We start from the raw sequence: 14,148 nt of genomic DNA, 5'->3' as shown, positions 1-14,148 counted from the left end.
AGTCCCACAAAGAAATGTGAAAGTCTATAGTACTGGAAATATCGTGCTCCACTACTGGGTCTTCAGGTGATGATGTCGCTGAGTTCAGCTTGGGTTAGACAAGGACAGGTATCCTGGAAATGACAAAAAACACAGACCCAATTTAAATCAGTTTTTTATTCATCATACAAATGGTACTGCAAAAGTATTTATAACTTCTTACTACTTACAACAACGAGCATCACATTAGTAAAGTATGAAAAGACTAATGCAGCATATATTTATCATAAATATTTGGAAACAGGCTGGGAGGCCCATGTTTAGTGGATTCCAATGAGAACCACAGAGAATAGCTGTCTTTGACACAGCTGTGGGTGTCGAGCTACGCCTTGCCGGGTGAGTGGATTATCTCAGAAAAACATGAGGAGACTCTGAACACAAGCATCTTTCATGAAGGCTTGTAGAGTGGGCCAGGAGGACCTATGTCATCTATTTATCGCAGCTCTCAGTATCTACATTTTACCAATTCTGTGAATCAAAACCTTCCCTGCACAATCAATCCAGGGGTTGCTGCATGACAAGGATGGATGGAAAAATGTCAGAGGGATAAGCTTTACCCATCGGACCCCTTTTAGATAAACATTTATCCAATAGATATCCATCTGAGAGGAGTTTTATTAGATTTGCATTAAGTATTGAAAGTGGGCAGATAACAATGGATCATATGACTCCTCGAATAATAATCCTGACAGGCCTACATTCTCCCACTGTTACAAAGTATTGTGCATGGATTTATAGTAATTAATAATTCCTCTCTGAAAGTCCCTTAAAGGCCCCAGACCTCACATTAGGAACATGTCCTTATCTTTGGTACAACCAGTGGCTCTGCCTACAATAAAGGAAATTATTCAAACATTGTAATAAGGCAAGAGCAACTGATAACATCCCATTCACCTGCCTCCAACACTGAGACTACTTGAATAGGGATATTAAAGCTAAACATATAATAGTTGAATTACTGGGAACATTTTTTATATTCCATCAAACTCAAAACACGTCATGCAAAAGTATCAGTTTTACAGTCTAGTCTTTTGACATTTTTGGAAAAGTCACTAATGCCCTGATAGAGGATATTATCAGGGATATTTACCTCAAATGAAGTACTCTCACGGCTCCCCTCGGTCCACAGGTTAGTTTTACGGCTCCTTTGCTTGCGTAGATCAGTTGGGATGCCCGGAGTTGTGAATGACGGCCCTGAGAAGATTCAATTCAGTCCACGAGAAGGCTGCAGAGCAGGGGAGGCTGTATCTCAGAGGTCAGGTGAACTGAAGCAGAGAGGGTCGATCGGCTTCGACACCCAGGACTGGACTGGAGATGGGGCTGCCCTCTGAGATGCCAGCACAAGTCTGTGCGGCAGTGGGCAGAAGCATGCGCTTGTGTGCACGACCGTGTCAGTGTGTGAATGAGTGAATGTGTTTGAGTGTGTCTCCCAGTGCCTGGTGTACGAGCACAATGCCCTGCTGTTCAGCTGTGCCCTCCCTCCCTGCTCCTCGTCAACCTCTGTCCCAACCCTGCAGCCCCTCGCATCCATCCAACTCAGCAACCCATTTTCTCCTCTTTTTTTGCCTCACTTGTTCATTTATGAGAGCATTCTCTTTTCTTCTGCCCTCCTCTTTCCTTTTCAATCTGTTTATGGGTTTCATTGAAGTTTTTTCGAGTGTAGGGAGTCAGTCCTTGTGCAACCTCTTGTTCACTGTTCTGACAGGGAAAATGTGGTTCATTGTAGTTTTTCATATGGTTTTGCAACTAAATAAATATATTTGACAAACTGGATTGATACTGAAAAGATAATCACAAGCAGCCGTATTTATACTGGAGATTTAGATCGTGTTTTAAGTATGATGTTTAGATGCTGCAGAAACTAGAACAGATCTTAAGGGGAGCAGCGTTTTTGCCGCCATGCAGGCGACCAGGACTGAAGAATGGATGAAGCCTGTCAGTGAATGTATCTGTGAAGGAGTGAATGTGGACTCCAGATTCTGCGCAGTAGAAGGACACGCGGCCTTCTGTGTAGTCCAGAAACACGCCCACCTTCCTGGGTCTCTGCTCCAGAGCCACCGGGGTGACAGGAGAGGTGTTGGCAATGTACTGGCCCCCAGCCTTCAGGCTTAAAGTCCAGAAACCATTTGCAGGGCAGACGGTAAACTTGCCCTTCCTGTTTAAGGACTGTCTGACAACACCCAGGTTCCACTCGATCTTCTCCCCGACCTCCACCTCCCAGTAGCACCTCCCACTGCTGATGCTTTCTTTGGCCAGCACGTTTGCCACGCGGTCGAACCGCTTGGGATGATCTGGTACCTCCTGAAGCTTGTCCGTGTGTCTCACCTGTTTTCTGTCATCTGAGACGGAGAGGAATGGGTGGGCGGTCTTAGCACTCAGATTGACATCCACTTCGAAAGAAGGAAGAGAAAAGGTCAAGACTGGGTTAAACAACATGGGCATCTTTAGCAGTAAAGGACTGTAAGAAAATTACAATTTAAAAAATTGTAAGAGCCTCCCCAGCATTATCAATACTTTATTTGGACCCAAGCTTTGACTGAAAACTGCAACACCCTCCCCCTAATATCTCAAAATATATCTCTGGGTCCCACCATTAATAAAGAATTTAAGGCGATGTCATTTAATTTAAACTTCAGAATTAATCGTTTTCACAATTGGTGGAATTAAGTTTGTGTCAAACATAACAAAAGGCTGAACTTGAATTATAATATAGGCCTACTTTATTTAAGGTTTTGTTATGACGCAGAAGAAAGTGAAGGAAGAAACAACTTTTGGTAGAGATAACATTTAATTTGATGGGAAAAATAAATCCCTGAAACAGAAATAGGATTGTTGTCCTCTGCAAATGACTATTTGATTAATTTTTCTAAATAATCCTGTGAGGGAATGCTGAATACATTTGGGGCCTTCAGAAATAAAAAGCTTCTTCTCTATTCTCCCAAAAACATCAGACTACCCTCCCCTTAGCAAAAAGAAACCTGATTTGTGTTCACTCCCTTATATTTGTTTCTGTGAAGACAAAGCCTTACCTGTGTATTTCTCTATTCTCTTAAGTTCTGTCAAAGGAAAAACAAACGTCATTGTGATTGAATTTATTGTGAAATGTTGATTTAATGTCAGATAAAAAAGTGTTACTCACCAGATTTGGAGAGCCTGTTGACTTCTACCTTTATCTTTTCCATCATGTCTGATAGTGCTCGTCTGGTGATCCCAACACAAGGGTCAGTTTCTACGGTAACCTTGGACCACTCCTTCAACTCAGAGGGGCACGTAGTGGAAACACTGTTCTGCATGACATAAACAAAGACATTTCACTGATGGTAGCCACTGTCGCAGCTTCTCCATCATCATTATATTATCTGCAGAAGGTAAAAGGTGCTTACCACGGTAACTTGCTTCGTGTCGTCACTTTGATCGCTGTTTACAGGAATCTGAGAAACAGATTCAGAGGTCTCCTTCCTCAGCTCCTGGATCTCCTGTTGTAGCTCTCCCACCAGTGTTTCTACTCTCTTCTCCTCCTCTTCCTGTCTCTCCTCAATTGCTGCCACAACCACTTTGTGACTCTTCTCCATTGCATTTACGAGGGCAGAGAAGACCTTCTGGCTCTCTCGCACCTCTCTGAGGTAAGAGTTCTGATTGGACATCATCATGCATCAGCATTCAACGATATACATTTAAAAAAAACAATGATTGTAATGATGCAGAGGTTTTCAACACACCTTTTGAAGCTCCAGGGAATATTTCAACCTTTCTATCTTCTGCAGCCTCTCTTGAATCATTTGCTCAACATCTACAACCTGTACATGTGCAACCGTGACATAAGCATACATGAAATATACTAGATTTATTAATTATCAAATGATGTCTGATAACTGGCAAATGCAACGAAGTACCATTTCCTCATCAGGTGGTTTCTGTGGTCGAGTCTTCCTGTAGTTGTCTGAGAGGTCAGCCAGAATGTGGTTGACACTGAGGTCCGGCCTGTCAGTAAACACTCTCTTACAGTGGGGGCAGTATTTGGACTGGTGTCGTGTCCAGTAGTGGCAGAGGCAGGACAAGCAGAAGCTGTGTCCACATGGTGTGGTCACTGGGCTGGTGAAGATGTCTCTACACAGAGAGCACAAGAAGTGCCTTTCGGGGAGGAGGCAAATTGTAGAGGCCATACTCTGAAAATGACAACATCAACAAAGTGTGAAAAGGGGTTGAGCTAGTTTTAGGCTAGGCTCCCGACCTAGGGGTCAGAAAGGAGAAGAAAATGCACAAATTGAACAGTTTAGAGAGGAAATGTCTCTTTGGTGGAACTGCTATCAACTCATACTGCAGACATCTGAAACGGGACAAGAAGCCCCGACTTGAAACTGTTCTTTTGTAAGAGGTCACAAGCCAAAAAGGTTGGTAAACACTTTACAATATGTTGCCTTTTATAAGCTTATCATATGTTTATTCTATGTATTTGATGTAAAATCTAATTTTGTAAAGTAACTAGTAATTATATTGTAGTGGAGTCGAGTAAAAAGTGCAATATTTCCCTCTGAAATGTTGTGAAATAGAAGTATAAAGTAGCAGAAAATGGAAATAATGAAGTCAAGTACAAGTACCTAAAAATTGTACTTAAGTACAGCACTTGAATCAATGCACTTAGTTACTTTACACCACTGTATATGAGTACCTATTGTTACGTGGCTGTCTTTTAAAGCTAAATACTGCAAAATTAACAAAAGGTTGTCATTTGAAATATGTGTTGCTTTTGATAAATGTATTATAACTTAATATCAAAGTTTTTTATTTGTCAGCTCAGCTATGCAGCACTCAGGCTCTTGGGGCAGAAAAGGGGCGTCATGTTCTTCAGCAGAATGACATTCCTCTGATATTATACAATGATACACAAAGGACAGGATATGTGATTCTGTTTTAATCTACTGAAGTAACATTACATTCACTGGTGAACGCTCCCCACTGTGAAGCCTCTGGCCTTCTGATTATTTACCACATTGTCTTCTTTCTCATTGTCAATTGTGAGTTAAAAGGAATTTCTTTGTGATCACAGACAGAGAACGGAGGCAGCCAAGTAAAAGAAGTGATGTAAAGTATGTCGTCAAACAGGTAGCAGCCAAATGGTTTGTTACGTAATGTGGACAACTCAACACAAAGCAGCAGCTACTGAAATCTTAAGGTTGTTTTTCATGCGATTCCTGAGTTTTGTCCTGACTCCGTTGTACTCCATGTACATCCATGTAGGAAAAACTCTTGGATTATGCAACATGTTCATGAATGAGTCAGAAGTCTGATTTCTGTCTATAAGCAGTTTTCCCAAAAGTGAAACTGTATGAATGTAAATGCAGAGTGTGGTCTTACCTATCCAAGTTGATCTTGTTCAGATAACACTGCAGTTAGTCTGCACTGCTTCTATTCACAGTTTCAGGTAATAATGCATAGATACGGCATACACTCGACAGGTGCACTAAGTGTGTGTGTTGTCTTGGAAAGGGGCAGTGCTTTAGACAAAGGCACTCTCAGTTGAAACTCCACCCTGAATGTTATCTGAGCCACACTTCAACTAACCTACAGCAAGACACCAGGAAATGTTAGAGGTTAAACAAAATGGTATGTGGTTAGCAAACAACACACTCTCACATGTGCTGCCAAAAATCACAACTCTGTTTATTCAAAACACAAATGTACAGTTTAAAGCAGCCATGAGGCTGACTGTTAGTAATCCCCTTAAACTGTTCTTTGGCAAAACAGTAGCATAATATGGAACAAGTCACGTTTCTGTTTCTACCTACAGGGAGCTGCGCATTTGAAGGCTACATAAGCAACAGTTAGATACAAAGAGAACATGATGTACAGTTTTTCTTTTCACTGTGTCCCTGGACGAGGAGTTGCAAAGAAGCGATTGATAAAGATTGAGTTAAAGTTGAGTCTGGCAGGAGGGGCCACTCTGTCCTCCATGTGCTTTATAGCCACTTGGGCTGTTCCTCCTGCCGACCCACCTACTGCACCACCTATGATCCCATAAAGAACCATCCCCCCTGGCCCCTCTATAGACCCAACCAGCGCACCCATGACCGCTCCCACAACAAAACCCGTTCCCAGTCCTCTGGCCAGGGATGTTCTGAGCCATCCATTGTCCATCTCTGCCCTGGCTCTGATCTCTGCGCTGACACTGGCGGTGTAGGCATCCTTCTGTTGATACAACTCCTCTGCTATGCATTGCTTCTCCATGTCACTCCATGCTTTCTCTATCTCTGCGGTCCTCTGCTTCCTGAGCCTCTTTTCCTCCTTCTTCACGCTGTCTTCTGCCTTCTGGAAAGTTCTGCTGGAGAAGAAGCCACCTCCTAAAGAGGCCACCATCCGCTCTATCTTCTGCAGCAGCTCTCTGTCCCGGCTGCGATCTCTCCAGTTCTTGCTGAAAAAGTGAAAACGTCCACCGTACTTCTCAATCAACTCTCTCAGGTGCCAGTCAGTCTTCTGAACTCTGTCTTCCAGGGCAGCCCCCTCCAGATTTCCTTCGTAGGCCAGGAGGACCATGCAGTGCCTCAGACAGTGTCTTCCAAAGCGTTTCCTCATCAGTTTGGGGGCTCTCATGTCATTTGGGGAGATTTTCTCCATGTCAAAGGCAATAAGAAAGGCATGGGGACCAGGAATACATAAGCACTTAGACCTTCTCAGCTCCATCTTCCTCTTGGGTTGAGATATATCCTTGTCATAGATGTTTGGTCCATTGATCACAGCCACTCGTCTACCAGCCAGCTCTCCAATATTCTTCTTGCTGTCAGAAATGCTGGTGATATCCTTAGAAAACTCCTCCCTCCCAAGTATGGCATTTGTCAGTAGGAACTGTGAAGGTCCGCTGCTACCGACCACCATGAGCCTTAATTCTGTAGATCCTGTGAAAAAGTGAAGTTCAGAATTTGAGAAAGTGCATTTGCTCGCACTTATTGTCAGTGTATATTATGTTTAACATTATCTTGCAGTAGAATCATTAGCTTTTAAGTGCATCAAATTCGTATGTAATAGGTTGAACAAGAGGCTGACAAAATAATGTAAACAATTCATGAAAAATGACTCCCTTTAACATAAATTAACCACTCTTGCTAACACTAGATTGAAGGCCAATAACCAGTACTGCCAATCACTGTTGATCCTCTATGTTGATACAGTTTATTTGTGTTTGGTTGTCATGTTTTTTTCATTATGTTTTTTGATATTTCAAAAATTTTGCATTTTTCTAACAATGCACTGCCAGAATGACGAAAAATTATTTCCTCTTTTAGTTTTCTCCCGTAGCTTTAAGATTACAGCCATAGTGTCTCTGTGAGGCTGTGCTTTGAGCTAAATGCTAAGGTTAGCATGCTAACATGCTCACAATGATAATGTTAACATACTGATGTTAAGCAGGTATAGCTTTGTAGCTTGAGCTAAAGTGAAGCAGAGTACCCCTGTACATATTAAATCACTGAGCTTACCTTTCTTCCTCTTTTCCATTTGGCCGATTTACAGCACAGATTCACTCTTTAAATTTGGATTATCACAAACTTCTCCAGCTTCTCTCTGGACTGAACTCATCACCATAAGTGTTGTATGAAAACACATCTCTATCCTTCGTGCTAATCTCTCTCTCTCTCTCTCTGTGTCTCTCTCTGTGTGTGTGTGTGTGTGTGTGTGTCTCTCTCTCTCTCTCTCTCTCTCTCTCTCTCTGTCTCTCTCTCTCTCTCTCTCTCTCTGTGTCTCTCTCTCTCTCTCTCTCTCTCTCTCTGTGTGTGTGTCTCTCTCTCTCTGTGTGTGTGTGTGTGTGTGTCTCTCTCTTTCTCTCTGTTGATTAGGTAATTGGGTACGAGATTTAGTATTAAGTGGAAAATATCCCCAGGGTTGGAAGCTAGCAGTGAGCACATTTACATTTATTGACATTTTTAATGAAATACTTTGATTAATTACTTAATAAACTACTGTGTTTTGTATGTTTGTAGTTTGCGCCTAATACATTTTCTTTGTGGTGGATGTTGACTGGCTCATGTCTTTATTTACATATAGACACACGTCATATAAGTGACTTGTATAACCATCATCATCACAACAAACTCTCCAGAGTTGATCGGAGGTAATTATTTGAATATGACAAGCATTGACTGAAGAGTTGTTTTTGGCCACTTACCTCAACATGATGACGAGATTTAATTAGCTGTAACCCTGATGAATGAATGCATTCGAACAGTGTTGATTTTTTGCTTCTCTGTTAAAATGAGCACTCTGACACCACAAGGTTATCTCACTGTCACTCCTGGGATCAGGGAAATCAATAGCTCATTAAATTAGTTTGATCCTGTGTGAGTAGAGCACACATTTATATTCCAAATATAGACTAGACTTTATGTGTTGTCACTGCAACAACAAATAACAGTGTTTACTAAGACCTGCTGGTATTTAAATCAGCCTCATGCAAAAAGGCCAACACGAATAGGCTTCCTATTTAGATGTTCATGTACATTGCATTTATGAAAGTTTTCCTCTGGCAGCTGTCCTTTTTTTTTTTATAAATTATGCGAAAAGGGTTTATGATTATTTAACTTATTATAAATGGATGAAGTATTAAAGTTCTCTAAGTAGGTGCCTAATAGAACAACTCACTTTCCACTTTAAATATAATTTGTCTGCCAAACCTTAGGAGCTCCTCACAGCTTCAATTTGATTCTCAAAATGTGCATGAAAGCCAGCGCCTCCGTGTGGTCAAACGTCGTAACACACAAAGAAGGAATCACATTTACGTATTTCCTGTTTGGAGCGACGTCACCGCTACCAGGAAGAGACTTGTAAACAGACAAAAAGTGACTTTATAGTTAACGTTACTCTGGCCACGTCGTTGCCATGGAAACGATGTTCATTTTTATGATGGAGCCAGACGCGTGTGTAGCTGCTTTAGGACAACCTCGCTTCAGGACTCAGAGAGTTAAACATTAGATACAGTCACCAGGATGATCAGACACACGTCGCGTGCGGCCAGACGTGCCCTCTCTCCCGGTCTGCGCTGCTTCTCTGACACTTCCGGCGGAGAAATAACTAAAGATGTATTTGAACGGACAGTCTCTCCGCGTCTCACGCAGCAGGCGTCTCTCTACGTGCACGTGAGCCGGCTTAAGTCAATTTCAAGATTAAATATTAATATGCAGACATACGCACACATCTGCGGAAGCATATCCATGCACTGAATTAGATCTATTTTTCACTCTAGGCTTATTTCAAAATGTAAATGCTATGTCTTGTCTAGAAAGTTTGCCCAAAGTGACCTTCCTCCTCCCTTCTACAGTGGCCTTACTGTCTCAGAAGATGTTCTTACTGCAACTTTAACAAGTATATACCCAAAGAGAACAACAGCCACATAATGACTGAGTGCCTTCAGCGGGAGACGGAGACATTGCTGCAGCTCAGTCAGGTATCCTGGTATGGTGATTTGTTCCACATGGAATCATCCAGTGCCGTTCAACACATGCCTTCACCCACCTTTAATTGTGCTTTCTCCGCACAGCATTACCTCAGTATTTTTCGGTGGTGGGACTCCAAGCCTGGCTCACCCCTCAACCATTGCTGCAATCCTGGAGACTGTTTCCAGGCGAGCGAGTCTCTCAGATGAGGCAGAGGTCACTCTCGAGGTCAACCCTACTCCTGCGGGAATGTCAAAGTTAGAGGACTATTGCCGTGCTGGGGTGAACCGTTTCTCCATTGGGGTCCAGGTGAGTGTATAAACACTGATCGTAGAAGATTTGATTATGATGATGATGATAATTAGATTAGATTATCTCCATATCATGTTTTCAATCCTTCAGTCTTTGCAGGATGAGGATTTGAAAATCCTGGGGAGAGACCACGGTTCTCATCAGGCTTTGCAAACTATTGAAGAGGCCAGGAGGCTGTGCCCCGGGAGGGTGTCGGTGGATGTCATGTTTGGACGGCCCAATCAGAGCGTCGACTCCTGGGAGAAAGAGCTGTCTGAGCTGTTGAGGGTGTGTGACGACCACGTGTCCCTGTACCAGCTGACCTTGGAGCGAGGCACTCAGCTGTTCAGACAGGTGCTGCGAGGAGAAGTGACCGTGCCCGCTGAAGATGTGACGGCAGAGATGTACCAGCGTGCCAGGAGGACTCTCCACCAGCACGGCTTTCTGCAGTACGAGGTGTCTAACTTTGCAAGACATGTAAGTCCTCAGCAGAAAGACAGTTCACCTTGAGAGACATTGATTCTTTCATGAAGATTATAGGCTTTCGAGAAGTTTATTCGTAGAGAACCTTGGGAAAACTAAAGGCAAAGTGCTTTATATAAGGAATACAAAATAAAATTACTACAACATTTAAAACATGTTCAGGAAAGTAACTTAGAATAGAAAACATAATTAAATAAAGATGAAAGAAGAGAGGACAAACCCAAATCCAAATGAAATAACAAGACTACGAGTCTGCAGCCATGTTAGCAGCTCTGTGAGGCTGTACTTAGGTGTCAACATGCTAGCAGGTGTAATGTCTACCATGTTCACCATCTTCCTTCATTTGCTAATTAGCACTAAACGCAAAGTGTAGCTGAAGCTGATAGGTGTGTGATCTGTTGTTGTTGTTTGTCATAAAGCAGATTATTAGACACATTAATTTGGACCTGATGATGATGCTGAAAGTTAAGGAATGACCAAAGTTATTACAAATCACACTGAGGGCAACATGAATGTCTGTACAGAATTTCATGGCAATTCGTTCAACAGTTGTTGAGATACATTACATAACAATATACCTGCTGAACATTACCATGTTAGCATTGTTGGTTTGAGCATGTTAGCATGCTGAAGTTAGCATTTAGCTGAAAGCACCACACAGTGAGTGCAGCCTCACAGAGTTGCTGGAGTGGCTGAAGACTCTTGTTTACTCTTGCAACAGTTGGCAAACTAGTCCTTCATGTTGCTTTGAGAAAAATCCTTTAATTCTCAAACACTTTCATATTTTATATACCTTATTAACAGTTAATAAGAGTGAGAGTTAAAATTGACCTGACTATTATTCAGCTTTTCTGTTTTGTTTTTGATGAAATGTCTTCTCCAGTACTCATCAACATGGCAGATGTCTGCTCTGTTTTGCACCATATGGCCTCATGAACCAATCACAACAACACAATAATACTAATTAATTTACTTTTGTGTTACGCAGAACGCCGTGAGTCACCACAATGTGGGCTACTGGAAGGGAAGTCAGTACATCGGTGTCGGCCCAGGTGATCTATCATCTAGATTGAAAGCAGCAATCGATGAATTTGAATACTTGTGGAAAAGTTAGTTTTAACATTTCCGTCTGTGACAGGATCACACGGGCGGTTTGTTCTTCCGGAGGAGGGAGGGGGTGTCACTCGGGAGGCCCGGACACAGACTCTGGAGCCTGACGTCTGGATCCGTGAAGTCCAGCAGAGGGGACATGGGACACGGAGGAGGATTCAACTCAGCCATCTTGAACTGTGAGCTGCAGGAGTTTTGAGTAATGAGTGTTTTTGGTTATTTCACAAGGGGACAGCTGCCATTTCCAGACATTTTCAGCCCATGTGAAATATAACAATCATGTGTCAGCCAGTGTGATTTCGCACAGTGTGAGAAACATAGTGTTGGAGGTCGCTGCACATGTGCTTGTTCTTCCAAACACGCTGTCCTTGTGAAGTGCTATTATCAGACTCGTCCTTGTTATTATCAAAGTCTTGTCACTCTGAAGTTCTGTAATGAAAGACGTTTGATTGGCAGGTTGGAGGAGGTGTTAGTGATGGGAATGAGAATGACCGAGGGCATTAATCACAAGGTAAGGCCTTTATACCAACATGAAAAACACTAATGGAAAATATTCTGTTCAGCCAGTGAAGATGATGTTCACTATTCAGTCAATTTTGTGAAATGTGATAATGTTGTTTGTGGTCATTTGCTGGTTCAACAGCATTGGGAGTTGTTTAGCCCTCACCTGGGCCTCCATGAAGCCTTCGGCACATCCACCGACGTCCGAGAGTTGCTACAGAGTGGACGGCTCATTCTTGATGACAGGTGACTTATGACTATCATTTTACAGTGCTTGAATTTGAAAGTTTTACATTTTCTATGGCTAGAAACAGATTATAGATACTTATTTTCAATATCGACTACTCGATTATTTTCTTACTATTTGATTGATTGGTTTGTTTGTAAAATGTGAGAAAATGGGTAAAAATGTCCGTTTTAATTTCCCACAACAACCCAAGGTGACGAATTAATTTAGCTTGTTTTACTTGACCAGCAGTCCCCCAAAATATGCTATATGTTAGCTATAATATGGGACCTAGAAGAGCATCAGATCCTCATATTTGAGAAGCTGGAACCAGGGAATGTTAATAATTAATTTAATTTTCTGTCAATCAACTCATCGTTGCAGCCCTACACTTTTTCCCCATCTTTCCTTATTAGAGGTCTACGCTGCTCCTGGGATGGACTGGCTTTACTGGACAGTTTACTGCCAGCTCTACTGGTGGAGCTGGAGAGACAAACCAGTCAGAGGCTACACAGAGACCACCATGCTGCTGATGGACAAACAAAGAAGACCTCCAACCCACGATGACAGATATGGTTAGGCCAAATCCACATAACATATCTTATTCAAGTTGAGTTTTTCCTCTTCAGTGTTACTTTGCTGTTTAGCTGTAATGGTAACTCAGACCACCACAAACTGACCAGCAACAGTCACTTATCTAACTGGTTTTAGAGAAATAAAACAGGCCCAACACTTTTCTATTATATTGACTTTGTATCATACTGTAAGTAACTACCACTCTGGTCTGGACGAAACTTGGAACATTAGATGTTGATATATATTTTAAAGCTGCTCTAAACATTTCTCGTTGAGTCATTTAAATGAATGAATGAGTAATTATTACTCTCCCGGTGCACAGGAAATTGTTTGAGTTGATGTCTGAGTTGACGAATTTTGCTGCTCTTGTAAATAAACGTCCTGAAGAGACGAACGTAACTAACTGCCATTTTAGCAATAAAAGCCTGGCAGACAGAGCGTTTATTAAAATCTCAGACTTGATTAATATGACCTCATACAGTAGCTGCAAGTGCGTGATCTTTTCACATATAATACGGTAGATAGATATGAATATTCATTTCCTGGCCAACTCTCACTTCATCCTCTGTCCATCCTCATAAAAAGATTTAACTTTTCTTAAATAGACTTTGTTCTCTCTGTTTGAACATAAATGTATTAATTAATCCTTATGAATAGGTAAATTAGATATCTTTGGAAGTGCTTTGTTTTATGGGTGTGTAATTTCCTAATTATTTCCAGGAAAGTAAGTGACCACTGGTGTTCGCTCTGTCACTTTCTAGTAAGGACTATTGAAGTGCTGTTACAGCCAGAGAAAGATTTGTCCAAAAGTGTTTTAACTAGTGAAAGGACATGCAGGTGTTTCCTGTCTCATTAAGGATAAATGAACAGAGTATCCAGATAATTGCCTATATCCCTGTGAATTGTATTAATTCTTTTACAATACAATAGCAAGTTGGTATGTCTTCCATTTTATTGTGGCCTGTTTCTTTCATGTTTTTATGTCCATATAACCACCACACAGTGTTTTCCTAACAGAAATGACATAACTGCATTTCAGATGTATGTTATTCATGAGGCCGGTATGAGCAGCACTTGCATACAACCCCCTTTGTTTTCTGCAGTGATCACGACGTGCCGTCAGTGTGGAGACTGCAGAAACAGCTCACTCTCTGCTCAGGGATTCATGAAGCCCGATGATGAGTCCTCTGCAGCAATCTGATTTTATTTACCACTGTATAAAGACATTCAAAAACATCACTGTGAGGGCACAAATCATTACCTTTGCTTTATGGTGAAGAACATGATTCATTTGCATCAATAGATGTGGTGTTTGAGAGTGAAGGTTTGGCCAGGGAGCCCAGTGAAAGCTGAAGGACATGTCTTACAATACTTTGCCTGACTTTAAAGTACAGAACTGTACTTTTTTCAGTTCATTTCAGGATCCAGAACTTACTGAATAACTGGCCTTTTCTCCATCAAACCATCCTTTTCGCAATGCAAGGACACTCGGAATTGAAAGCC

The 14,148-nt window shown here is 41.8% G+C and overlaps 3 protein-coding genes across 3 annotated transcripts; 1 reads left to right on the top strand and 2 right to left on the bottom strand.

The window, feature by feature from the left end:
- Nucleotides 1-1,785: 1,785 nt before the first annotated feature.
- btr02 (bloodthirsty-related gene family, member 2) lies at nucleotides 1,786-5,511 on the bottom strand. The gene is made up of 7 exons (XM_070923432.1): nucleotides 5,395-5,511; nucleotides 3,933-4,205; nucleotides 3,759-3,836; nucleotides 3,426-3,671; nucleotides 3,179-3,326; nucleotides 3,069-3,095; nucleotides 1,786-2,429 (listed from the first exon to the last, which is right to left on the bottom strand). The coding sequence occupies exons 2-7, from the start codon at nucleotides 4,200-4,202 to the stop codon at nucleotides 1,885-1,887; spliced, it is 1,314 nt and encodes a 437-aa protein (XP_070779533.1). The 5' UTR covers nucleotides 4,203-4,205; nucleotides 5,395-5,511; the 3' UTR covers nucleotides 1,786-1,884.
- Nucleotides 5,512-5,898: 387 nt separating this feature from the next.
- Nucleotides 5,899-7,576, bottom strand: LOC139299994 (GTPase IMAP family member 9). The gene is made up of 2 exons (XM_070922958.1): nucleotides 7,509-7,576; nucleotides 5,899-6,929 (listed from the first exon to the last, which is right to left on the bottom strand). The coding sequence occupies exons 1-2, from the start codon at nucleotides 7,525-7,527 to the stop codon at nucleotides 5,899-5,901; spliced, it is 1,050 nt and encodes a 349-aa protein (XP_070779059.1). The 5' UTR covers nucleotides 7,528-7,576.
- Nucleotides 7,577-9,011: 1,435 nt separating this feature from the next.
- On the top strand, nucleotides 9,012-13,537 carry rsad1 (radical S-adenosyl methionine domain containing 1). The gene is made up of 10 exons (XM_070923697.1): nucleotides 9,012-9,161; nucleotides 9,344-9,477; nucleotides 9,563-9,767; nucleotides 9,861-10,226; nucleotides 11,221-11,284; nucleotides 11,371-11,521; nucleotides 11,799-11,853; nucleotides 11,986-12,089; nucleotides 12,486-12,583; nucleotides 12,711-13,537. Exons 1-10 carry the CDS (start codon nucleotides 9,012-9,014, stop codon nucleotides 12,746-12,748), a joined length of 1,365 nt encoding a protein of 454 aa, XP_070779798.1. The 3' UTR covers nucleotides 12,749-13,537.
- The last annotated feature ends 611 nt before the right edge of the window (nucleotides 13,538-14,148 follow it).

Source organism: Enoplosus armatus, chromosome 17 (assembly GCF_043641665.1).
Source record: "Enoplosus armatus isolate fEnoArm2 chromosome 17, fEnoArm2.hap1, whole genome shotgun sequence".
NCBI classification, from domain to species: domain Eukaryota; kingdom Metazoa; phylum Chordata; class Actinopteri; order Centrarchiformes; family Enoplosidae; genus Enoplosus; species Enoplosus armatus.
This window is presented reverse-complemented; position numbering and strand designations above follow the sequence as displayed.

Excerpts from the sequence above, each read along its gene's own strand:
- btr02 (XM_070923432.1), bottom strand. The coding sequence starts at position 4,202 with ATGGCCTCTACAATTTGCCTCCTCCCCGAAAGGCACTTCTTGTGCTCT. Across the intron at positions 3,837-3,932 it reads AACCACCTGATGAGGAAATG|GTTGTAGATGTTGAGCAAAT; the intron begins GTACTTCGTTGC and ends GCACATGTACAG. Across the intron at positions 3,096-3,178 it reads CAACAGGCTCTCCAAATCTG|AACTTAAGAGAATAGAGAAA; the intron begins GTGAGTAACACT and ends TTCCTTTGACAG.
- rsad1 (XM_070923697.1), top strand. The coding sequence starts at position 9,012 with ATGATCAGACACACGTCGCGTGCGGCCAGACGTGCCCTCTCTCCCGGT. Across the intron at positions 9,162-9,343 it reads AGGCGTCTCTCTACGTGCAC|TGGCCTTACTGTCTCAGAAG; the intron begins GTGAGCCGGCTT and ends TCCCTTCTACAG. Across the intron at positions 12,584-12,710 it reads AACCAGTCAGAGGCTACACA|GTTTAGCTGTAATGGTAACT; the intron begins GAGACCACCATG and ends TGTTACTTTGCT.